At 45.3% G+C, this 26907-nt stretch overlaps 1 protein-coding gene and 1 non-coding gene across 2 annotated transcripts in view; both read right to left on the bottom strand.

The window, feature by feature from the left end:
• Positions 1-2015: 2015 nt before the first annotated feature.
• LOC110507051 (glutamate receptor ionotropic, kainate 4) overlaps positions 2016-26907 on the bottom strand; it is a 450996-nt gene continuing 426104 nt past the window's right edge. Inside the window, exons 13-21 of the mRNA XM_036965131.1 lie at positions 18913-19116; positions 15414-15527; positions 8980-9089; positions 7878-8051; positions 5664-5829; positions 4906-5131; positions 4155-4283; positions 3782-3900; positions 2016-2545 (exon numbers count right to left, since the gene is read on the bottom strand). Coding sequence (XP_036821026.1) covers positions 2144-2545; positions 3782-3900; positions 4155-4283; positions 4906-5131; positions 5664-5829; positions 7878-8051; positions 8980-9089; positions 15414-15527; positions 18913-19116 — 1644 coding nt within the window. The 3' untranslated portion in view covers positions 2016-2143. The remainder of the gene's footprint in view (positions 2546-3781; positions 3901-4154; positions 4284-4905; positions 5132-5663; positions 5830-7877; positions 8052-8979; positions 9090-15413; positions 15528-18912; positions 19117-26907) is intronic.
• Positions 21933-21985, bottom strand: LOC118944797. Its single transcript, XR_005040114.1, has one exon. It is a non-coding gene; the product is annotated as a U7 small nuclear RNA (small nuclear RNA).

Here is a 26907-nt window from a genome sequence, read left to right as displayed (position 1 = left end):
GTTTCAGGCACTCTTGACATACGAGTGGCACACCCCTTGGGCATCGTCAAGGAGACGGATCCATCAACAGACAGACCACAGTTGTTCACTTTCGCCCACTCATTTTAGTCAATTTAGTAGAAAAGCACAGACAAAACAATGAATCCCAAGGACACCACCAGCAACATATAAAACATTCAACTTCCTAAAGGAAAATGAGTAACACTACATGCCACATCAATGAATTTGCGATATGGTACATTGACTAAATCAACTTGAATGAACACATGGAGAAAGTACAGCTTTGCTTCTACAAATCCAATCTGGACGGGGATGGCCTTCATTTCATTACAACGATTGTATTCATTAATTAAGGCATGTGATGGAAAACACTTTTTTTTTTAAAGAAAAAAACGGCAAAGGAAAATGAAAATGATTGTTTCTCATTGGACAAGTTCAAGTAGGCCCTCCCTGTTTCAGTCCTTTTTGTTCCGTTTGGTGCCAAATGAATACGGTCTCTGCTGATGGTTACAGGGATAGCTCACCCCAAAATTGAGGTTTGTTATCATTGGGAAATCTGCAGGCCTATATCCTAAATTAATGGGAATAATTGGCACCATATCCTTTTTCAAAATTATATTTGCGGAATTTACAAAATGGGAATCCAGGAACAAATGTCACATAAAAGACTTCAAACCCCTCAGACTTATGAAAAAGTCAGACAATGTTTCATTTTGGGTGGAGTCTTTAATAAATCAGAGTAAAATTCCTGTAGAAAACATTTACTGGGAGTTTTAATTTGTTCTGGAATGTGTTGAATTCTTCCCAATGCCACCATCTCAGTATGACTACCTCTGCAGTGTGACTATCTGCATTGGCTGCGTGTATTGTTTGTGTGCGATGTGTCCGTGTGTGTGTGCACATGCCTGTGTGCCTGCATGTGTGACTGTGTGCATTTCTGTGCGTGTGCATGAGTGTGTAGTGCACGCCGCAGAGATTGTGTCTGAGTCATGTCGAGGCAATGGTGCAGCACGATGACAAAGAGAGTGAGTTGAACAGAGGGAATGGAGGGCACAAATTGGAAATAGCAAACCAATACCAATTTCTTACAGTATATGGGATTCATATGATACTGTATACCACAGTGGACAATGGAAAGAAACTCAAAATGGTGGTATGTTGTGGTTCCTGGTATTGTTTATGACTTGTGATCTGGGGGCAATATCAAGAGACAGGGCCCACACATGCGCAAAGGGAACGAATGAGGACTATTTCTGATTACATTGGGGTTCTTTGTGTCTCTGGGCAAATTGGTTGAACGGGAAACTCATTCTCCCCTCCAATCATCAGCATCACACCTGCTGACATGTGTTGCTGTCTTTCGGAAATATGTTGCAAACACATGTTCCATATAGAATACGGTCACTGTTATAAAACAAGTCATTGTGTTTGTCTTCATGTTCAGTTCTCTTTGTCGTCGTCGTCGTCGTCTCAAGGCCGTGGTGCTTTCCCATCACTCAATATCCTCGGTTTTGTCGGCACTTGGAAGTCTTTTTCTATGCGTTCTCTGTTTTTAGCTCTGAAAAGGCAAAAACGTCCACAGTTCTCGGGAAAATAAAAAATGGTATTGTCTCAGAGAACAATAGAAGAGTAACAATGTGATCAATATCAAGAACACAACAAAAGGACAAATAATTTATAAACAAATCAACAATTAGCACGAGTGACAGAAAATACTGCATAGTACAAATGCCCCGTAACCTGTGTCCTTCACATCCTAGACAGGGCATAGGGCCTTCGAGACAGACAGCCCATACAGAGAGGTCGTGTCCCACCTCACGGACTTCCTCTGGTAGTCTCTATGGACATGTTCAACGGGAGTTCCAACACTAAGCCCAGGGCATCATTCCAGAGCTCCACTCAACTCAAAGATCCCTTCCAGGGGGGACGTGCCCAGAATTTCCACAGCCAAAGCCAATGCCCCAGCCACCGTCCTCCCAGATCAAATACACCAGGATCAAGGCAGCTCCTGTCACAGTACCACATTACCTTCCCATGATGCCCCCTGTTGCCCTTGTGGAGATGTGCCTACTGGGTACAGTGGGTGTGTGGTGGTCTAGGTAGGTAAAAAGGGTTGTCCAGGTCAAGGGGGAGGGGGTCATTGTTATTCGGGTTCGCTGCTGTTGGTCGTTTTCTCCCACTCTATGCTCTCCTCGCTGTGGGTGGGCGAGGCGCCGTGGCTGGGGCCTCCCCCGGGACGGATGGCGCGCAGCCCCTGGAAGCGCCTGCACTCGGGGCAGATGCGGATGTGGCTGCAGCCACGCGCCACCAAAGCCGCCTCCTGCGCCAGTCTGTGGGAGAGGGGCTCGGAGAGGGGCAGGCCGGCGGCAGCGCCACACAACTTGCCATTGCTCAGGCTGACGGCAGCCGCCCTTGCCCGGCGCTCTTCCAGGGGCAGGGAGCGAGGACGGAGCATGGTTGTCCCCCGCCGACGCCTCAGCTGTAGGCTGTCCCGGCACAGGACGATCCCCTGGAGCTCCCGTAGCATCTCCTCACACACCGACAGCTGCAACACACACAGGGAGAGAGAGGGAAGAGAGAGAGGCCGGGAGATCTCACTGACACACTGCAAGATCAGAGACTGACGGACAGACAACAGCCACACAAATAAGATAGAATTGGATGTACTGGACATTTAAATGTGACAATATCTAACAAAAGGAACTGAAGACGTAGTTTGTTGCGAAAATGTAACAACAACCTAGAGTCTTCAAAGAAAAACAGACAACTGACGGTTAAATATTGATATATTTCCTCTAGATTGTTTAACATTCTTATTTATTATATGAAATGATTGTGAAATATTGGTTACATTCTACATTTAGCCATTGTCATCTCCATAACGCAAGACTAATTGCCCATATTGCCCAAACGGCATTAAATGGGCGTTACTGTATCTGTGTGTGCTAGTGTGCCTGTTTCCTCTCTGTGAGGAGAGAAGAACAGGGATGTAGTCACACAGTACATCTTTCTAACTGTGTTGGCCCATGGCATCTCCCTTTGTACCATGTGATAGAAGGGATACGCTTACAGAGGCACTGTGTGGGTTATGAGCCATGCCATCTGACAAAAGTCAAATAAGTCAATCCAAATAAGCAACTAGATAGATAGACAGCTTGTACTCACACACACTCACTTCATTTCCTAGCCCCCCCCCCCCCCCCCCCCCCCCAAATAAGTCAGGTGGCATAGGCTTTTCTGTAAACATGCTGGTTTATTTAGATATTATTATAATTTTTTTTTATCACATTGTATTGTGTTGGGAACAAATCCAATTGGAAAAAAAAATCACATTTCGTAAAGAAAAACATGACAGAAAAATACTGCAGAAACGGAAATAATATAAATGTCAAACCACGAAATGACGTGTTAATGTTAATTCAAAGGGGGCTGATTTTTGAGGTTGTTCAAGAAGAAAAGCACAGCATTTGAAGCCACATTCACTACCAGTGGAGGCAGCTGAAGTCTATTACCTAAAGGCCTGTAGATTGATAGTTAGATACTGTATGTCGGGTATTATCTTTGGCTTTGTGCTGTAAGGTCTCGGAGGCAAATAAAGGCAATGGCGCCCACTCGGCAAGGGGTGGCAGGGACAGGAAGCTGTGTGTTTCCCCATGTGTGAGGCAGCATAGTGGGCTTGTGGGGATTGCTGCTCCTGGAGTTGAGCTGGGTCTGGGAGAAGAGAGCATCAGGGCGGGGAGAGGGAGACAAAGCAGATGCAGGTAAAATAGCCCTCTCTCACCTCTGTTCCGGGCGTCTGCCGCAGAAACCACATAAACTCCAGCACCGCCATGAAGATGGCCACCAGGAGACCACACACCAGCACCACGAAGATACCGCCTATGTTTTCCATGCCTAGTCCTGAGGGGGTGGGAGAGAGAGAAATAGAGAGAGTCACAAACACACACACATATACAACGCACATATATACACACACGCCCCCCCACTGTGCGCACACACACACACACACACACACACACACACACACACAGTATCTCAGTGACCCTGATACTACACCTGTCTAAATAGGGTGGGTAAGATGAGAGGGGGCGGACAAGGGGATGGATGAATGGATAGAGAGAGAGAGATAATGACAGATGGAGGAGTAATAGCACCTTTAGCACGGTGATCCTCCTCCTTTGGACACTTGCCACCATCCCACCATTTCCTCTTCAAGATCTCTAGACGGTTGTCTTCTTGCAGCTTGAGGATGGCAAGGTCAAACTCATCCCGGTACACTGACCCTGAGGAGGGAGGAGATGTGCAGAGGGTCACCGCCCTGCAAAGGCCATCTCGTCAATGAGTGAGCATATCGATTAATTCCTGGGAGGTTTCCTGTAGCATGTGTTTTTTATGCATTACGATGAGTGCAGTTTACAATAAGTGCTAGTCTGTACGTGTGCGCGTCAACGTAACCTTCCTATGACCTATGATTTGCATATCCCACACTGTATACTAAGGCAGTGTTTTCCAAATTGAACAAATACTGGTATGTGGCATGGCTGGGGGTTTGGGAAACACTTTTCAGAGACAAAAACCAATGCATTTGCTGGTTTCACTTTGAACACTAAAATATAGATTTTTCAAGCAGCAACTCCAGTCCATACCAAGAGTCGATTCAAATAATTTCACTCATTCCAGTTCGCTCCACTGTTCCTGGACTGTGAAAGGGATGTAGTGACAGCATTTCCTTTTCATAAAAAACGCACTAAGGAGAGTGAGCAGAGAAAACCCATACATTTGCCCCCCAAAAATGCCCGCTCCAGTTGGAGTTGTGTAAAATCGGTACTCTCTCCTTCTCCTACCTACCCACCCCTCCTTCTCCTCCATGCCCTTCTCTCCTCCCCATCTTCCCTCCACACTTACCCACTGGCATGCCGATGCCGTAGCCCTTGGTGTCCAGCAGACCTCCTATCTGGGTGAGGTTACAGTTGCGCTGCCGGTAGTACTCGTTCATGGTGCTCTCTAGCAGGTAGGCATAGTTGGAGTTGACCACGCGGGCGATGCCCTCCTCCGTGCTCTTCACAAACACACTGGGCTGCTTGGAGTGCATGAAGTTCCACATGCGCTGGTACGTCTGGTAGCGCGAGTTCTGTGATATAGGGGGGGGGGGCGGTCATGTGACAAGAAGAGGGAGAAGAACGGTCAGATCTGGTCTGATCTGAGGGCTGAGAGCATGCTTTGGGCTCTGGAGAACAAAAGAGGCCCCACAGGAATCTAAAGGAGAGAGAGAGGAGCTCCCTTTCGGTCTTTGTCTTTCTCTCGCTGTCTCCACCCATTCTCTTTCTCTTTGACAGATGAAAGCCTGCTTTGAGGCCAGCTACATAGGCTGAAAGGGAAAGTCAGCGGCTGACCCACACTGCCTATCTCTCCAGGTGCAGCACTGAGCGTTTCTTCAGGGGGAAGAGTATATTGACAATCAGACAGGAAACAGATAAGCCATAGTCATTGGAGGTGGAGCGGGGGACAGACAGTGAGGTGACAGGGTCTAAGAGAAGATCAGTGACAGGTCATCTATTATAGTGGAGGGGGCCGTGTGTGTGGTATGCATGTGTGTGTAAGTGTGTGTGTGTGTGTGTGTGTGTGTGTGTGTGTGTGTGTGTGTGTGTGTGCGTGCCCTTCACCTGGAAGAAGGTCATGGTGGAGCCCCCGTGCATGGTGCCGTACTCGATGGCCGTCTGATCAGCCAGGTCGTCCACTGACTCGATGGGCACCTCCATCCTCTGGACAGTGAGGAAGGCAGCCAGGTTGGCCGTGTAGGACGAGATGATGATCAGGGTGAACGCCCACCTGGAGGGACAGACTACCTCAGTGATACAGTATCAGCTATAGACTCACACAGACTACCTCAGAGGTACAGTATCATATTTAGACTCACACAGTCTACCTCAGAGGTACAGTATCATATTTAGACTCACACAGACTACCTCAGAGGTACAGTATCATATTTAGACTCACACAGACTACCTCAGAGGTACAGTATCATATTTAGACACACACAGACTACCTCAGAGGTACAGTATCAGCTATAGACTCACACAGACTACATCAGAGGTACAGTAGAGGTTTATGGTTCACTGTCTCAGGCAAAACCAATGAGTTATGGCATTCCGCAGGGGAGCGTGCTTGGGCCTCTACGGTTTTAACTGTATATAAAGAATATGAAAGATGCTTGTTCTTGCCGTATTTTCCTTTATGCGGATGGTGTCTCATCAAAAGTAAAACTATGTTGGAGAGCATTCTTAGCACAGAGCTTACTAACATTAGCAAATGGCTTGGAGATAATAAGCTATCTCTGCACATAAGTAAAACTGAGGCAATTACTTTTGGGTCCAGACCTAAATTGTGTAGGTCCTCTGAAATCAAAGTGGAGTTAGGGGGTGAGGTGCTGCCTACTAAAACCTATGTTAGCTATCTGGGATGCATCCTTGATGGAAGCTTGGGAGGTGTGAGCATGGCCAGTAAGGTGCTTCTTTGGCTAGAAAGTCCAAGCTGTTTGATAAGGACTTGAGTGTGCTAGCCACTGCCTTCATTCAATGCCATTTTGACTACGCTAGTACTTCCTGGTTTGGGGGCTTATCTAAGCTTCTGAAGGGGAAGCTCCAGATAGCCCAGAATAAGCTGATCAGGGTAGTATTGAAGGTGAGTCCACATACTCACATAGGCAGGAGCTGCTTTCAGGAACTCAACTGTCTGCCTGTTGAGGCTAGGGTGTCCCAGATTAGACTGAGTTTGGTTTGCAGGAGTATTTATGGTTCTGTGCCCCGATATCTAACTGATTACTTTCCCTGTGTTAGGAATGCACACAATCCCAGCACCAGATCAGGTGTTGCTAATGTGTGCTTATACAGGTTCAGGAGTAATGCTGGGAAAGGTTCTGTCTAGTATACTGGAGCCTCAGAGTGGAATGAGTTGCCTCTGCACATAAAAATGACATCCTCTCTGGGCATCTTTAAAAAATAAAGTCAAAAACTGTTTGATGTCTTCTGTGCCCATACGAATGACCCTTATGATGTAACTGCAACGATGGGATAGATGTTCCTCTTCTTTGTTTTTATGTTTTGGTATCTCGCTGTCGTACTGTGTTCAACCGGGTTCGACCGTGCCTAGCCATCTTGTCTCAAGATGGACCACAATGGAAATAAGTACCAGACTTCATTGTGTGTTATCCTCCATGACTACATTCATGTGCATCTATGGCTTTTTCAAGTTTTATGTGTGCTTGTTTTTTAAAAACGGTTGAATTAATGAACAAAATGAAGTATCATTTAAAGACTCACACAGACTATCTCAGCGGTACAGTATCAAGTATAGTATCAGACTCTTAATTGGATAGGAAATAGGAAATATTCAGGGCCCAGGTGGTAGGCTAATTGGAGCAGGGGCACATACATGATATGATCATAGTGTCGTCTTAAGGGTTTATAAGTGGTTGCTAATTAGAGGTTCACCTTTTGCCTGTGGCATTGACCTCTCTGCTGCAGCTTCAGGAACTTCAAAGTAACATTTTCCCACATCACGCTACTCAACCCGAGCTGAGCTTACCTGCGCTAGCCTGTCTGGTTAACCATCCACCACAGTGGCTGGAACCATGGTGGAAATGACATAGCTGAGCAACATTACGGTTCAGGTGTGCATCGGGACAGATGTGCAAAGCCAAGGTGTCTAAGTCAAGCGGTATGATTTATCAAGTACACTATTACCGTTTTCACACTACTGCGCCAAACCAAGCTGTGCTAAGCCAAAGGTGTGCTGGATGGGCCTGGTTACGCATCCACCGTCGTTGCTGGAACTCTGCTGGAAAGGACCATGTGAGAAAAAAATGCATTTGTACTCACCATACTCCACTGACGCAGCGCGTGGAGAGGGCGCGGGGGGCGATGGTGGACCCCTGCTGCATGAACCCCCCCACGGGGAACCAGAAGCTGTTGCCTAGCGAGTATTGGTTGATGAGGAGGTTACAGCGCCCCTTCAGGCAGGGGTGGGGATTGTACCACTCGTAGGGGGTGAGTCTAAACAGACACGCAGGCACACGCACACAAGTGAGAGAAATACAACAACTTAAACAGAGTAACAAAGTCACCTTGAGTCCCAATGAGGTGGTGTGAGGTGTTTTTCAGTCCCCATGGGTCAGCTGAGGTACACTCCCATACACCTGCTGCTGTCTGCTGTGAGTGAGAGCACTCTAATAAGCTACTAAACATGCTGTATGGAGCAGAAGATTGAGCTGCCATGACAGCTTCCGGTATATTATCGTGTTTGTAGAATGATACAAGTTCTAAAAAAATGCATGCTTTGACTACTCGGGCAAATCTCCCAGGGTAATACTTAACACAGAGTGTAACACACTGTATATAGATCATTCAACATACAAATGAGTAAAGAACAATGGACTTCCAACGAATCAAATCACTTGGACCGTGAGGTCAGCACACCTTTGGCAACCCCTCCTCTCAGAATGTCTCGTTCCAGTTGTTGTCGTCGTCACTGCTCAGGGGTAGGTTGTCTTCTTGTATTGTTGCTTTTTAAATGTACCCGATTTTTCTTTCAGGCACATGATATCAACATTTCATCAAGATGGTTCCACTTGCATCAACTTTCAAAATCATCACCTTTCAAAATGACAAAGGTGTCCCCCCACCCCGTTTTTTCACCTCACCAAAATAAAATCACTTTTTTACACAATAAATACATACAAGATTATATCAAGGGGTTGCTGCCTGCTACTAAATCATCTCTCCTTCCTATTGAAGTGTGCACTCGTTCACGACTCCATGACCTATAGGGAATTTACAAATACCAGTCACCACTCCTTCGGGAAAAGGAGAGATTATTGAGACACAACACGTGTGTACTGTCGTTGTAGTGCATATGACATGTCAGTTCCTGCAAAGCACCAGTAGATGTCAATGTGGAGCTGAGAGGAGTTGGAGGACTCACCTGGCAACCAGAAAGAGCACACAGCTGACTGCCAGGTAGGCTAGCAGCATGAAGAGCCACACCCCAGGGGAGAAAGGGTCTAGGAAGGAGAAATAGCCAGGTCTGCGGCCCTACAACACACACACACACACACACACACACACACACACACACACACACACACACACACACACACACACACGCACACACACACGCACACACACACATACACACACACACACACACACACACACACACACACACAGAGAGAGGGAAAGAGGGAGAGAGAGAGAGAGAGAGAGAAAGGTGGTTAGCTACATTACATACACACAGATACACCCTAAGCCAGTACATCTGCTACAGCTTTATCCCTGCGACTGAACGTTCCTGTGTTTACTATGACTGTCTCCAGTCATAGTAATGGGGTTCGTAGTAATGGTAGTACATGGGGTTCATTCATATTGCTTCATTATTTAGCACCGATTGCCATTGTCCACAAAATGAAACAAACCAATTACATCTGAAATAGAGCTCTGGAAAATGCATGGTTGAAAGTGACTGCAGAAGGCCAGTGCACCAGCTAGGGGCAATTACATTATCTTCAATGGACATGGAGAAACCCAAACCAGTACAGTCCATCAAAGACAAGAACTGTAAGGACGGACGTGGTGTTGTTAGGGGCAACAGCACAGCTATCTGACATCAAATGTGGCCTCACTGTGTATTCTTAAGAATATGTCATAAGAATAGGTCTACTCTTACAATAAGCTGTTTGACCACTTACAGTAAATGTAACATGTACCATCAATTCACCAAGACGACAATCCCCTTGATAATAAGCAATACAACATGCATGCAATGCAAACGCCCCCCCCCCCCCCCCCCCCCCAAAAAAAAAAATATATATATATATATATATATATATATATATATATATATATATTGCGGGGGGAAAGGATTTAAGGGCATCTAAAAATGTTAATGATGAATTAATCCATAATTAGGCTGAGGTCGGATATTCATTAATGTGTCTGTAATCACTCCTGTATTAGTGTAATTGAGAAACAAAGGAGTGGAGCTGGAGATTTCTAATTACAGTAGAAAGAATTAGGACTGTCTGAGGAGCCTGGTGCTACCGGCTGATGGAGGCTTGCCCGGTGAAAATGATCCATTTATGGTACCAGCGTCACCGTACTCTCTGTTAGGGGGACTCTGTAACGGCACTCAAACTAGTCAGAGGCCATTCTAGTGCCGGAGAGAGTCTTGAAACGAGAAAGGGTAGTGTGTGTGTGTGTGTGTATCTTTTTTGAGGATGTGACCGCAGGGTTCAAACCCGGGTCTCCTGCATGCCACAAGACTGTCTTAGCCCACTGAGTTAAAGACATTCCAAACCACCTCGGTTACAAAGGCAAGGGCGTACATTAAAAGGTCATGCCAATAACGGTGCAATGCAGTGGCAACTCCTGCGAGAACATATCGGCGAAACGTAACTGGGTGAAGGTTGTGCTGACACGAGGCGTCTCGTGGTCATCCAATCTGGTGCCAAGTGAAGCGAGCATTTTGTTTACAGAGCTACTCTATTTAATCTCCTGTTTAGTTTCCACTAAGGGACCATTAAGGAAGGGCAGAGCTGTTGAGGAGACAAGCACAACACTAGCAGATGGGAAAGATCAGAGAGAGAGAGAGAGAGAGAGAGAGAGAGAGAGAGGGAGAGGGAGAGGGAGAGGGAGAGAGAGGGAGAGAGAGAGAGAGAAATAGAAAGAGAGGGATGGATGGAGGGGGAGAGAGACATACCGCACAATGACACTATGAAGTGAGCTCAACTTTCAGGAAGTAACGGCGGCACATAGAACAACAACGTAGACACACCTGATGTAATGTAAACAGTTGCCTAGGAGAATCAGAAAATGCATGTGCAGAGTGAAATGGACTGACAAAGGGAAGGTCTGTGTGGCCAAACTGTATTTTTTTTAGGTTAGACCTTGAAAGTGTTACAGTCGTATGTTTGTATTCTCTAGGCATTTCTATCAAGTATGGCTCAGCCAACCATTCTATTTGCTTGTGTAAAGCCACTTGAGCATTTACTCTTGTCCTGTATTCAACAGTAGCTCATTCACCTGTGGCCCCCCCAGACATCTCAGCACAGCACTGTTAAAACTGGGCGTTGGAGCCGATTTTGACAACCAATTTGAAATGAAATTAAACATGTGAATTTTGTTTGGCATATTTTATCATCTCAACCAATGACATTTAGTAAAATGATCATGTGGTTTTCATTTTAACACCCATTTAAAGATGGCTGAAAACCTCATGTACTACACATTTTTTTGTACTAATTTATGTATAAAATGGGAAATTAGAAGGTTGTAAAATGTTGTGGGCCATTAAACCACCATTTAAGAATGATTCAATTACAAATATGTTTACAATTATAAGAACTCTTGAAAAGTATGCTCTATAAGGTGGTTGAGTTGCCCATTAAAGGAATGCTATTAAGTCAAAGTTAGTGATACTGGACAATAGAGAAATATTGTTCTGATATTTCTTTGTCAGTGCAAATATAACAATCCTTTCAAATCCATATAATTATTTACTGCCAGCACATTAATTTACATGCATTTGAATATTCATATTATGACACACAAATGTATCACACTTCATTCTTATTTGATATCATTCCTCATTTACCTAGGCCTATCTTCCATTATAAGTAAATGAAGCAGATATAATTTAAATTAAAAAGTATATGCAAATTCCAAAACAAAATGTATTTACTCTCATTGGGCAACTCAACCGGCTGGGTGAGATGTTTGCGATGCATTATTTATCAAAGTTTATGTCATGCAAACAAAAATTATCCATAAATAGCCTATATTGAGGCTATATACACATATTTTGCAGAACAATACTTTTTATGATATTTATTTCTTGATGTGCCAGTTAAAGGGTTAAGTTGGTAAAATGTTATTCTGTGTGTGTTTGTGTACTGGGCGATGGAGGGAGGGAGGTAGGTAGGGATGGCAAGCTGTGATGGTACGTTTGTTTCTTCTCAAATAGGAGAGAGAGCCCCCTCAGCCTGTCAGGAAGCCCTTTGAGGTGCCAGTCATCTGCACTGATCTGTAGTCAAGGTGGGCGAAGGCAGCTACGATCACAACAGGTCATTTTTTGGGGGGTAACACTTTACTTGAAGCCTGCAGGTATAATGGATTATAACTTGTTATATACAAATACGCACCTATGACTCATTATACAGTTTATAACATGTAATGGCTCTTTCTTTTACAATTTAGACATTGCGGGAAAGCAGGAATTGAACCCTGGTCTCCCGGATCTTGTGCCAAAAGTCAGGACCGTTACCACTCGACCATGGGCTCTGCACTGTATAACAGGTACATAAATAAAGACTGTACTCGTGACTGTCTCCGGGCATGTATGGCACTCTGACTAGATAGGAAGGTCTTTGTTGGACATGGGCTTTACAGAGTGCAATAATAATCATCATTCCATCAAATGGAGAACCGGGGGAGAGGAAGAGAGGAGACGGGAGGCACCGGTTGTGACAACTGCCTCATTGCCCATGCTGATTTTACAAGCCAATCCAAAACAATCGGAAATGAAGCGTTATACAAACCCCTCTCCCCATAGGCTCTGCTTTGTGTTAAGTGGCGGGATATAAGAACTTTAGCACCGAGTTTCTAAACCCAGAGGCGCAACATCACGAGACTTCCCGGGAACGCTTGCCAAGCAGACCAGGCTGGGGTTTGAGAAGTCAATGAGAGAGAAGTGGAAACTTCTTCCTTAGCACAAACTGGATTCGAGCCATTGTCTTAAGTAGTTGAACTTGTTATTACTCCGACCTCGTGAAAGTGACAAGCAGGTTTTCATTTTTTGTCAAAAACAACTTTTTTTTATCAAAAGGCTGCCTTCGATTTGACTGTCTGCACATGCGCAGGTCGGAACGAGACGACCGCTAGACCCGATGACGTGTTCCTGTGCATGAGTTCAGCTAGCCAACGTCGCCATGGCATTGCCTAGGGGATTTCTATTGGAGAAGCTATTTCTATCTTCATACTGTACGGTCTATACCTTTAGTGAGTTCAAGGATTTCATCAGCATATCATATCCCTCTTCCCGCCCTTTATTGTCATTCCCCACGTATTCAACCTAGGAGGGAGGCGGGACTGCACTACAGAAACACACAGAGTGAAGGAGAGCAGCACGTCTTTTTTCAAACGCCGGCCACCTTAAGAGATGCGTCCCTATTCGTGGCCCGCCACTCGCATCCCTGCTATTATGGTCTCCGTGAACACGGAGGCGGAGGAGTTCTGTTTACGTGGTTAAAGGTCAGGGGGGGGGCTGCTGATTTGCGCTGTCCCAGATTCCCTCAGTGCTCTCTCCCGCAGGAGAGGGTAGTGGGGAAGGTGGAGGTTGGGGCGAGGTTGGAGGAGGGCAGGAACACTCAATCAGGATCCCAGTGCAACACTCCTACAAGGCAGCTCGTGAATGTGACACCGTTCCCCTCTCTACCAACCCCTAATGAACTTGTGGGTCTAATTAGGTTTTTAATATCCATATGCAGCCTCAATAGTCTCTCTTTCTCTTCTCCATTCTCTCTCTGTCTGTCTTTACTACTACTACTACTAGGTGGGAGGGATTGGTGGAAAGATGTCCTCAGAACATAGAAGTGGGGGATGATGAGAAAGGGGGTTTGATGAAACAAGTGGACAGATCGGGGGAGTGGTAAAGCCTCGGAGTATACTCCGAGATGGAGAGAGGAAGGACGTAAGTTAATCAAAAGAGTGACTGTCGCGCTCTCCCAAAACACTTTATAAAACAAACCAGTTAATCAAGATAATCAAAAGGAGATTAAGAGCACACACACACACACACACACACAGACAGACACACACACACACACACACACACACACACAGACACACACACACACACAAAGACACGCTATTGGGGTGCACCATGGACAGAAATAAATTAAACTGTAGTAGGCAGGGCCAGACTAACGCATTCGGGGCCCCAGTGCATCTACTTCCAGGGGCACATACCCTGTATGCCTGTTCGGTAATTCGGCCCTGGTAGCAAGCCTATTCTACGACCATGCAGCAGGTCATTAAAAATCAACAGGCTTCTCTATTTTACTCCATTTTCCATTGTTATTGATCAGGCTGAGAATTTCAATCATAGTCTGAAATAAGCAGCAGGGTCCCTTGTAGAAATCACTGCGTCAGAGATCAATAGCTAGTGGATTAAACCTAAACAATTGCAGTCACAGAAATTCTAATATTGAATGGTGGAGCTGGAGCCTTGTAGCTCTGTGTGAGACCTAAGAGATTGCCAAGGGGCGCTGGGAGGGGGGGAGTCCTGGGTAGAGAGATGAAGAGAGAAGAAGAAGGAGACACCAGGGACAGGTACTGTGTAAAGACTCCAGACAGACAGATAGACAGAGAGACAGAGAGAGATCAGTGCAGCAGACCCTCACACTTTGTAGTTAGTCTCTTCCGCCCGTCACTCCTGATCTTAAGCAGTGGAGGCTCCACATCTCTCTCTGCCAGTTACCTTACGCATGGTCTTCATCCCTCTATCCTTCCCCCTCTCTGTCTGTCTGCGCCTGCATTGTTAGGGCAGTAGGAGTGTGTGTGTGTGTGTGTCAATCTTGCACTGCAGTTTGTGTGGGCTTCCCCTCTCCTCCTCCACGCCGCGTCAGCTCGCAGGAACACGCCGACGGAGCATGTTCCAACACGTCAGCAGTAGCAGCAGCCCGCCGCAGAGGTGATACGGCAGCCCACTTACTGTGCACCTGCTGCTATCGATTCATTTGACCAACTGTTGGCCCAATGGAGCCTCTCTCCTGGCAGCTACACCTATTAGCACCAAGGAAAAGGGGAGGGACGCAGATGGGGGGACAGGGGCGGCTGTGAGTAAATGCCCTACTGGGACGCCATATTAATGTTTTTACACACCACCGCTCGGTCCGAAGCGGCTCCATCCGGCCGGTGGCCAGAGGAGATACCAGCGTGTCACCTTGGATATTGGGGGAAGGGCTTTGATTAATGGTTGGCTGGTGTTAAAACATAGAAACAGACGTATTGGATTTCCACAACTGTTGCCTGGGTCTTGTTCTATACGCAGGGCTCAGGGCTGTTATTGGTGCGAATTAGATCCCATTCAAAATCAGAGGAGAAGTGAGATTGGGAATGAAAGGTCGATTCACACCATCTGTTCCTCTGGTGGAGGTAGAGAGAGGAGAGGGATGTAGTGAGAGGAGGAGAGGGGCTGAACCCGTCTCCCAGACCGAGGCTGATGATTGGCCGCTAGGTCATTAGCCACGGTCCACTGACTCCCGTGGTGCCTGGGGTGTGGGGTCGGCGCAAGCTGTTTGTAGGGGTCAGGGGTCAGCCAGGTTGTTTGTAGGGGTGGGAGAGGTCAGAGGTTAGTCTTACCAAGTGCACACGGTACATGATGCTGATTCCCAGGGTCATAAAAGGCTTGGAGAAATCGATGACCTTCTCCCTCTCCGCGGTGATGGTGAGCCCCGCTACGGCTAGGTCCGCTTTCTGGAAGACACGCACGCACCCACACACAGACACACACACAGACACACAGACACACACACACACACACACACACACACACACACAAACACCGCACCAACCATTCAGATATGCACAGATAGGTAAAGCTACAGTAGCAAAAGTTGGGTTGTGGTGGTGGAAATGCATGGAAACTAAGTAGTAAGTAGGCGACTAGTGTAATTCCACACCTACTGTGCTGCCATTGTTGTCCGTGATGCATAGTCTGCCAGCAGTATGTAGCATAATCCACCACTGGCTTTGTGTCCAAGACCTGACTCACGCAGGACACCAGGGAGAACTGAGTGCAGAACAAAGGGGAGGAGGGCCTGCGTCCCAAATGACACCCTGTTTACTGTGTAGTGCACTGCTTCTGAGCAGGACACATAGGGCTTTGGTAAAAATGTGTGCTATTTGAGACACACAGAGTGCAATGTTTTTGCGAGCAGGCGAAGGGCAGATTGTTATGACAAATCACTTGACACAGCAGCCAGTCAGCCAGCCAGGCCGAGTCAGCCAGCCAGCCAGCCAGGCCGAGCCAGCCAGCCAGCCAGCCAGCCGGTCAGTCAGTGCTACTGGGCATGGTAGGGCTGTGGCGGTGGCTGCTCAATCCCACTAATCATCCGACGCTACAAAGTGCATCTGCAAGGGATTTTCATCTCTCCTGGGACCCAGTGCAACCCTATGCTGCTCTTTGTCTTTTGCAGTTGGAAAATAAGAGGATTGTCAGAGCTCAACTCTAAATGAGAGGAGAGCCTGCCTGCCTAAAGTGCTGGATCTGGCCATCAGCATTCATGACCCTATTTTTTTTTACCCATCAGCCCCTTTTCTGATTGTCGGGCCAAGTGAGTGTGGCCCCTGTTAACTTGGCTAGAAGGCTCTGTCCAAAAGAATCTGTGGAAATATTTTGCTCTCACTCATCATCAGTTAGGGCCATGCCATTATGGTCACAGTGCACCTTGACACACAAAATAAATGAACTAGCAAACAAATATGGACCAATCAAGAAAATGTACTTTGTTTGAGACACAGTATAGACAGTAGTATAGCTGTAGGGGTCTTGTTATATTGTAATGTACCTTGTCAAGTGGGTATCATACACCTTTCATTGGTCCTATGAGGGACTCTGCCTATCATCATGCCTTTGCCTTGATCTGAAAGCAGCAGTTGAGAACAGAGAGGGGGCTTCAGCTTCAGTCTGTTTGAGTACACGCCCCTGAAGGAGTTGACCAGTCCTGTCCAGAATAACTTGAACAGCGAAAACAGAGCTCCATGTTCTAACACAGTGGTGAACAAGGTCTGGGAGGCTTTTCAGTGGTTGTTTGACAGTGTTTTCACTGACAACAACACTGAATGCACAAGCAAACCCAGGCATTTAGCCAACCCCCAGCAAGCCCCGATGCAACAACAAAAAGGCAACAAAAAAATCAACAAAAGAAAGAAGTCCCTCCTCCTCTGAAAAAGGAACATGGAACCGTAGCGGCTGCTGAAATATTGATGCACCTATTGAATATTAATATTGATTACTGGACTCTAACAGCTATTCAAAGTATTCTGGGGGGAGAAAGAGAGAGAGATAGAGAAAACAAACTGTATAAAGTCAGCTTTTAAATAATGCATCGTTGTATTCTTTCCCCATGCCACCACACTTGTTTCCACTTTCGCTCAATCATAAGATTGTGCCCCAGAAAAAAAAAAGAGAGATAGGAAAAAAAATATAAGCCGTCCCTACAGCTGCTGAATAATGCATTGAGTTAGAGGTTCCCCACTGTACGTGGCATTTCATCTTCCCGCTAGGGCTTTGTCTCCATCTCTATGGCTGCTTAAAGTAAAGCCCCCGTCCCCAGCTAGCAGACTGTAGCCTTGCATAGGAAGCTTGTGGAAAGCCGGGCCATACATTCTCTTCTCTCAGCGTTCGCTCTACTTTTCTGTGTTACCCCTGTCAGCCACCATAGGCTAGCTACAGTACAACCTCTCTTCTCTCCCCCTCTCTTCCTCCCTCTCCTCTTCTCTATTCTTCTCCTCGATTGTCCTTTCCGTTTTGAAGGTCTTCCCCGAGAGTGGAGCTCAGAGGCAGGGACCCAGTGATCCCACACCTTCCCGCTCTGTCTCCCCTCGACCTTCACCCTCTCCGACGTTCCTCGGTACTCCGGCACTCCGTAGCAGTATCGTGTGAGGCGCAATTAGACAGAGTGGAGACCTCCTCAAGGTCACCAAACCAGAAACAACTTGCAGGGGGACAAATTGATAGAATAATAAGAGTAGGCAATCCTTTCTTTATTTCCTTAATGGCTTTGCATCACCAGCTGCTGGTTCGCTGGGCCCTTTTCTGTGCTGTGTGTGTCCGCTCAAGGGTGGCTGGGGCTAATGGAGATTCATTAGGACAAGATGAGCTGTGCCCGAGTGGGAAGGGTGAACGGAACACAGCCACGGCCGAGTCCCAAGTGGCCCCCTATATGACCCGAGCCCTGGTCAAAAGTAGTGCACGACAAAGGGAGTAGGGTGCCATATGGGGCGGCGCCACTCAAGACTCTGTGTCGTCCGGATCGGGCATCATCTGGACTAATTAACAGCCGTCCTCGTCCTGCTCCTCCGCGACACCCTTGTTCTCCTCCTCCTCCTCCTCCTCCTCCACTGCGCTACTCCTACTACTTCTCCTATTCTCCTCTTTCTCCTCTTTCTCCTCCTCACCACATCTCTGCATGGTTACATCCCCTTACTGTAGAATGCTCTGAATGTGAAAACATCAATCAATAGCTTTGGGCACTACTTTTCTGGATCACTGGGGACATGTTTCACTACGAGACACTCAGCCTATCACGTATCAGATGGAATCATTTGACCCTGGAGTCCACGGAGACACAGTGTGTCTGCACACATAACACCCCCGTACACACTAAAGTTGTACAACTGATGCAACGCATTTGGCATAGCGGTTGTAATACAACGGAGAGCCATCCCGCCAAAAAAAGACGTACACAAGCATTGTGGAGCCAGAGAACACAATGGTTGTGTACACATTTCCGTGACGACAAACTCCATTATGCCACGAACAGAGGGTATCAGTTGTATCACTATCATTGTGTGAAGGGATTTGTTAGGGGTGATCTGGCTGTAAACAGTCCTGATTAGTATAAAGCACTTTGTGACGCGTTGTTGTTAAAAAGGCGACATGAATAACATTTGATTGAGTTTTGATGAATTGGTCTATAGTCCGAGTGGCATTATGCTGTGAAGTGGTAGAGGGGGGTAATTGGTAGGGATATGGATGGTGATGGTAGGGCCCAGAGTTTTCCTGATCAAGTCATGTGGTCGGGGAAAACTCCTGGCCCTATTAATAAGGTTGACTATAGGAAGCTGCTGCTCTTACCCTGGAGATGAGCTCTCCCACCATGCCCGTCCAGGTACCGTTGGTCCCCGATACCCCGTACACCCCGTCCCCCACCAGATTGATGCAGTACTTGAACTTCAAGATGTCCGCCAGCTCCTTCAGCATGTCCACACAGAATCCCTCATAGCGCTCGTTCCCTTCCATCTCCTGGTGGTTCGGTCGCAGCATCACGTAAGGGTTCTCCTGCAAAGGGACACAGATGTAGCAAAGCACATGTAGAACGCCATGACAATGTGGCGACCTTAACACAATACCTAGCAACCTCGGACATAACGTAATGTTTAAGGTGGACCCGAGTCCCGGTTGGGGCAGCCCCACGAGTTCGCAAAAATTAACATAGCATATAGTATAGCCTAATCTAGTGTAGCATAGCATAACATCATCTCAGTCTTGACAACTTCTCTTTTTTTTTTAAACCTTTATTTAACTAGGCAAGTCAGTTAAGAACAAATTCTTATTTACAATGACGGCCTAGGAACAGTGAATTAACTGCCTTGTTCAGGGGCATCAATTCATTTTGCCACCGTACTTGGCAGGGGGGGGGGGGGGGGGGGGGAACAAAAGCACTCGGACACCTACCACTGTCCTGTCTGGCACCTCTGCCGACTGTTTTACAACCCTGTTTTTGACTAACTCACTCTTTCTTAAAGTTTGTTCATAATTTATGATCTGCTTTTTCATAAGGTTGAGCAAGCAGCTCAACGATTTCAATTTGGGGGGTTAAGAGAGATTCATCAACCAATCAGGGATCCACATTTTACGCCAGCCACCCTAGTTAAAAGACTAAATGTGCTTACTTTTTTGGGAGAATGGTTTAATAAAGCGTGCATCAAATCTTGACAGCTGCAGCCCACATGGAAAAATACTATAGTGTATACTATGGTAGGAATACTATAGTATTCACTGTAGGATTTCGCAGACTTTACTGTAGTATTCACTGTAGTGTTTCCACAAAAACACTACAGTGAATAATGTAGTATTTACTGTAGTATACTGTAGTATTTACAGTTTACTATAGTATAAATACTGTAGTAAAAAATAATAGTATATACTATAGTATTTACTGTAGTGTTTTTGCAGACTAGTCTAGGGTAGGATTTACTGTAGTGTTTTTGCATATTGTAGTATTTACTGTCGTGTTTTTGCAGACTGTAGTATTTACTGTCGTGTTTTTGCAGACTGTAGTATTTACTGTCGTGTTTTTGCAGACTGTAGTATTTACTGTAGTGTTTTTGCAGACTGTAGTCTAGGTTAGGATTTACTGTAGTGTTTTTGCAGATTGTAGTATTTACTGTAGTGTTTTTGCAGACTGTAGTATTTACTGTAGTGTTTTTGCAGACTAGTCTAGGGTAGGATTTACTGTCGTGTTTTTGCAGACTGTAGTATTTACTGTCGTGTTTTTGCAGACTGTAGTATTTACTGTAGTGTTTTTGCAGACTGTAGTATTTACTGTCGTGTTTTTGCAGACTGTAGTATTTACTGTAGTGTTTTTGCAGACTAGTCTAGGGTAGGATTTACTGTCGTGTTTTTGCAGACTGTAGTATTTACTGTCGTGTTTTTGCAGACTGTAGTATTTACTGTAGTGTTTTTGCAGACTAGTCTAGGGTAGGATTTACTGTAGTGTTTTTGCATATTGTAGTATTTACTGTAGTGTTTTTGCAGACTGTAGTATTTACTGTCGTGTTTTTGCAGACTGTAGTATTTACTGTAGTGTTTTTGCAGACTGTAGTCTAGGTTAGGATTTACTGTAGTGTTTTTGCAGACTGTAGTCTAGGTTAGGATTTACTGTAGTGTTTTTGCAGACTGTAGTCTAGGTTAGTATTTACTGTAGTGTTTTTGCAGACTGTAGTCTAGGGTAGGATTTACTGTAGTGTTTTTGCAGATTGTAGTATTTACTGTAGTGTTTTTGCAGACTGTAGTATTTACTGTCGTGTTTTTGCAGACTAGTCTAGGGTAGGATTTACTGTAGTGTTTTTGCAGACTAGTCTAGGGTAGGATTTACTGTAGTGTTTTTGCAGACTGTAGTATTTACTGTCGTGTTTTTGCAGACTGTAGTCTAGGTTAGGATTTACTGTAGTGTTTTTGCAGACTGTAGTATTTACTGTCGTGTTTTTGCAGACTGTAGTCTAGGTTAGGATTTACTGTAGTGTTTTTGCAGACTGTAGTATTTACTGTAGTGTTTTTGCAGACTGTAGTATTTACTGTAGTGTTTTTGCAGACTGTAGTCTAGGTTAGGATTTACTGTAGTGTTTTTGCAGACTGTAGTCTAGGTTAGGATTTACTGTAGTGTTTTTGCAGACTGTAGTATTTACTGTAGTGTTTTTGCAGACTGTAGTCTAGGTTAGGATTTACTGTAGTGTTTTTGCAGACTGTAGTATTTACTGTCGTGTTTTTGCAGACTGTAGTATTTACTGTCGTGTTTTTGCAGACTGTAGTATTTACTGTAGTGTTTTTGCAGACTGTAGTATTTACTGTCGTGTTTTTGCAGACTGTAGTATTTACTGTCGTGTTTTTGCAGACTGTAGTATTTACTGTAGTGTTTTTGCAGACTGTAGTATTTACTGTCGTGTTTTTGCAGATTGTAGTATTTACTGTAGTGTTTTTGCAGACTGTAGTATTTACTGTAGTGTTTTTGCAGACTGTAGTATTTACTGTCGTGTTTTTGCAGACTGTAGTATTTACTGTCGTGTTTTTGCAGACTGTAGTATTTACTGTCGTGTTTTTGCAGACTGTAGTCTAGGGTAGGATTTACTGTAGTGTTTTTGCAGATTGTAGTATTTACTGTAGTGTTTTTGCAGACTGTAGTATTTACTGTAGTGTTTTTGCAGACTGTAGTCTAGGTTAGGATTTACTGTAGTGTTTTTGCAGACTGTAGTATTTACTGTAGTGTCTTTGCAGACTGTAGTAAAGTATACTGTATAATTTACTGTAGTTTTTTGTAGACATTACTGTAGTTTTTAGTAAAGTGTTTTTGTTTTATTATCTTTGACATAGAAGTGGGGGGCTTTCTCCTTGAGGAAACCTACTGGAGAAATGCTGAAAGAGTACATTTTCTCTAACCTGTAGGTAGGTAGGACTTGGGTCTGAACAGATAGTTCAGAGTGTCTGCTCTTTTCTATAACCTGTAGGGAACACAATATATATGTAGGTTTCTTACAGGTGGCACAAATTGGGATATGGGGGAGGGGAATGGGCAGGATATATGCAAATGAAATACTGTAATATTTACTATAGTAAAAAAAAAAGTTGTGTTCTTGCGGACTGCAGTGTTTTTGCTGACATTTTTTTGTGGATAATACTGGTATTCTACAGTATCCTACAACATTCTATACTAAGTACTACACATGATTGAGGGATACTACAGTGTACAGTGAGGGAAAAAAGTATTTGCTCCCCTGCTGATTTTGATTTCCAACAAGGGTTTTGCCACCAAGTACTAAGTCATGTTTTGCAGAGGGGTCAAATACTTATTTCCCTCATTAAAATGCAAATCAATTTATAACATTTTTGACATGCATTTTTCAGGATTTTTCTGTTGTTATTCTAGCTCTCACTGTTCAAATACACCTACCATTAAAATTATAGACTGATCATTTCTTTGTCAGTGGGCAAACGTACAAAATCAGCAGGGGATCAAATACTTTTTTCCCTCACTGTATCGTATTCCACAGTTCACTACCGAATTCTATAGTAAACTCTAGTATTTTTTTTATGTGGGAGCCTATTAATGACATTGTTGGAGAGGACTTGTCCCCTTCGCAACATGTCGGTTTTACAGAGTGAAGTCAGCCTTGTAACAGGTAGCCTCTTTAACCTGTCCTCTGTAACAGGGAGCTTTATACTTAAGTCGAGAGAGAGAAAAATCACACTGTCTGACATAGAGAAATATATAGATGGAACATAAGGCAAACAGTGAAATTGCTCTGTCATACTTCTATTGGGGTGGCGTTTGTGTTGACTGGTGACCGGGAGATGGATTCATCTCGCAGTACGAAGTGCGCGTCCCTCCATTATGACACAAAGTGGAAAACAAGAGACCTCAAAGAGGAGGACACATCACACCGCCACCGACCACCCTGTCGCCATGGCAACAACCGTTCTTCTACCTGTGGTACTACCGGACCAGTTTCTTTTATACTTGATTAGTCTTCTATGTCCTCCACCCCCACCTCGCACACAGTGCACACACCGCTTTGCGTTGCACCGATAAGAGAATAGCAATAGGGGTAATAGAATGGGGTTTTCCCTAGCCTTCTCCGCATCATATCTGAGGTCACGGAATGTATTTCGGTGGATGTACTCATCAGTATTAGATGGAGGGAGAAACCGGTGAATGCTTTGAATGTATGCATGCAGGAGAGATCCTGGACTGCATGTTAAAGAAGAAGAGTACACACAGAGAGAGAACGAAGGGGCCTTTCGGGCCCTGAGTCAGAGCACGGTGACACTCTATAAATGCAAATCCTCTCCGTTCATTAACTTATTAAACAGCCACGCACGTTACCTTTCTGCCCCCGAGTTGACACCTCTGCTGTGGTTATGCGGCGCCAGGCGGGAAAGCACAATATAAATGCAAATGATTTAATCGCTCACAGCAGCCTGGTGGTAGAGGCGCTCAACCACTGCTGCCGGACGGACGCTTTCCCTTTCCCCTCCCAAACTAGGGCTTATTAAGGAGTAGCATTTCACGGGCCAGTTGTACATTACACGGCGGGGGTTTCAAGGGAGAAAGCTTGGAAACGAATAAACAAACCTTCTGGATTCAATTAATAGGTCTCCACACCCCCGGCGACAGAGAGGAGTGGGCAGCTCCGGATTAATTAAATGCGGCCCATAATTTCTCAGCTAGCTCTCACTTGTTGATTGATGAGTGTGAAAGGAAAGGCAAAGTACTTCTATATTGATCTCCCCAATATATCCCACTGTTAGGACACTATACAGAGGTGGGGAAGAACATCCTCAGTTGGTGACCTGGTTAACTACCTCAGCTCATGTATTAATTGGAGATTGGCTGGTTCTGGAGGTCCTGCTGGTCTCCACTGAGTTCGGGAAAAATGCATTTAGTTTTTTTTATGCCCCCAGCTCACGGAATTGCCTGAAGACCACCTTGAAGTTCGACTCGCTGGTCCCCATCGGACAGTTTAGATGGTGTCGAAGGGAGGTGATATGTGAGAGTTGTGTTTGTTTTGATTAATCTTGTTGTGTTTATTGTTTTTGTGATTTTTACATGATGTTGTGTTCAATTCTATTGTGTATGTTCATGTTCACAGGGCTCCCTTGTAAATGAGACCCTGGTCTCAACGGTGACCCGCCCTGTTAAATAAATAAAAACCTGCAGAAAAAATGTAATTAAGAGCTGGCTCTGACCCATCAATCATGGGAGTAAAACCCAGACAATGTGTGTGTGTGTGTGTGTGTGTGGGGGGGGGGGGGGGGGGGTCTTTCTCTCTCTCTCTCTCTCTACAAGGGAAATAAACAATAAAAAATGAACAGTAAACGTTACACTCACAAGAGTTTGAAAATAATATATACTATTGTCTATGTACAGTGTTGTAACAATAAGCAAATCGTTGAAGTGCGATGGTGTTTGTGCTCCACTAGGCTGCCTTTTTCTTGTGGCTACAGGTTGCAAATCTTGAGGGAAATATGCCTCTAATATGGTCACACATTTGGCAGCAGGTTAGGAAGTGCAATTCAGTTTCTACCTCATTTTGTAGGCAGTGGGCACATAGCTTGTCTTCTCTTGAGAGCCAGGTCTGCCTATGGCGGCCTCTCTCGATAGCAACGCCATGCTCACTGAGTCTGTACATGGTGAAAGCTTTTCTTAACTTTGTGTCAGTCCCAGTTTGCTCTCTCTCGCTCTCTCTCTTCAATTCAATTCAATTCAATTCAATTCAATTCAATTCAATTCAATTCTCTCTCTCTCTCTCTCTCTCTCTCTCTCTCTCTCCGACATACACCAATGTTACCTTTTGTAATATACCACAGACAATTCTATGAAAGCTATGAAGAAATGCAGCATCTCTCAGCATCTCATCTCCATTGCCAGTAGTCTGGTTGTGTCCAGCTGAGTATTGTCAGTGTTCCATGCCCCAAATCGTTCAGTGACCACTCGTGCCCCTGTGGATTGGGGGGCATTGTCATCCTATGGGGACGTAGCCTAAATAATGGCCTGCCCAGCATTTTTATACATGACCCTAAGCATGATGGGATGTTAATTGCTTAATTAACTCAGGAACCACACCTGTGTGGAAGCACCTGCTTTCAATGTATGTTTTATCTCTCATTTACTCAACTGTTTCCATTATTTTGGAAGTTACCTGTGTGCTGATGTTTTATTGCATCTCCGAGGGGGGGGTTTGGTGTTTGCAGGATTAAGGATTCCACAGCTTTAAAGGTTTAAATACTATTTGACCTCAGGTCTGCATCAGGTACAGTGCTTTGGGTCAGTCCTTGACAGGTGGCCATCTTTGCTCACACTGACTGAGCAGAGAGGATGATGGGAATAATCAACCCTGACCCTCCTGAACAACCATACACTAGGATTACACTACACTTCACTGACCATGTGACTGTGGTCTGAAGCCTGAAGGTGACACTCTCCCTCCTAAAGAGGCCTGAGCCAGCCAATCAAAAATGACTTAAAAACAAATCAACTTAGAGCAGAGTCTCTATTATCTTCCCAGAGCAATCAGAAGGTCAGAAATATCACTTCTCCTGGTGGCACAGCGGAAGAGCTATGGCATGTATTTCTTTCACTAACCTCCAAAGGAATGGAAAAACCAAACATCGGTAACAAACAGAGAGATTACATGGTCATGTTTGGCATCTGTGGAGGCTCAAAATCAATTAGACCATTTTTTCCCCCAGAGGGGCGGGGGAGGTTGTTTGCTGTATGTCAGCTCTCAGAGACACAGAGGCCACAGTGACAGTGATGCGGAGCTGTCCTGGAACAATCTGCAGGAGGGGTTAGACCCACAGGTGTAGGATGAATCCTCCTGGTGCCGTTCCGCGCTGCAGCCACCCCCACCGGTAGAGCTAAAGCACGACACAGCAATCACGCCGTGATGAATGAGTTGTGATAGCGACGAAATTGCTCCTGAGGTGGCTTTTGAAATTCGCCTGGACGACTCTATATCTAGCGAAATTAACACGTAGCAGCTCGATCGGACCGCCGCAATTCTCCCCCCAATCTCTCGCTCTCTCTCGCAGCCTCTGTTGTAACAGCTTCTCATTTGTTAAAGAAGCCCCCACGGTCGGTGAAACCAACCGAACCATTCCACCTGAATCCCAATCATTCTCAATGAGACCTTTTTCTCAAGTCGCTGGTTAACACAGACACACTTTATTCCTACTCCATTCTTAACCAGTAAGTGTGACATTGCGAATAACATTGCGGGCACTTGGGCCCTCCTTACAAGATACTTTGGGCTTGTCTTTTGATTCATCAAGTAGTGGTGGGAGGGAGAACAATTTGGATTTCTCTGGCTAACCATAATGCACGCACCCAATCAGCACTGCTGCAAGCGCTAGCAGGGCTAGCCAGTAGTAGCATGGCTGTATTGAACCCCAGTGTAGCTAGAACACTGTTTCAGCCAATCAGAATCTGTTGTATAAATGGCTATATTGAACCCAAGTGTTTTTCAGTCATAAAAACTCCCACAGTCCTCAGTGACCTGCGGAAAAGCAGCGTGGCCTAGCTCAATGAAGAGAGAGGATCTCCCTGCAGGGTGTGCAAATGGGAGGAAAGGAGAAGAGCTTCATTTACTCCCCAGACCAATAGCCTCGTTCCTCCATGCGCTGGAAATTTGCTGCCAAATACGGATGACATCTTTAATTGCTAAGCGTATAGCCTTACAGAGAGTATCTAAACAACTCAGCCCGCTAAGCACACCAGCAATACACCTTCCTGAGTGTATATAGAGGATGAGACTGTATTTACATCAATGAAAGAGTCAGAGTCAGAGGGGCAAA

Source organism: Oncorhynchus mykiss, chromosome 27 (assembly GCF_013265735.2).
Source record: "Oncorhynchus mykiss isolate Arlee chromosome 27, USDA_OmykA_1.1, whole genome shotgun sequence".
Classification (NCBI taxonomy): Eukaryota; Metazoa; Chordata; class Actinopteri; order Salmoniformes; family Salmonidae; genus Oncorhynchus; species Oncorhynchus mykiss.
Note: the sequence above shows the minus strand (reverse complement) of the source record. Positions and strands in the feature narration are given on the sequence as shown.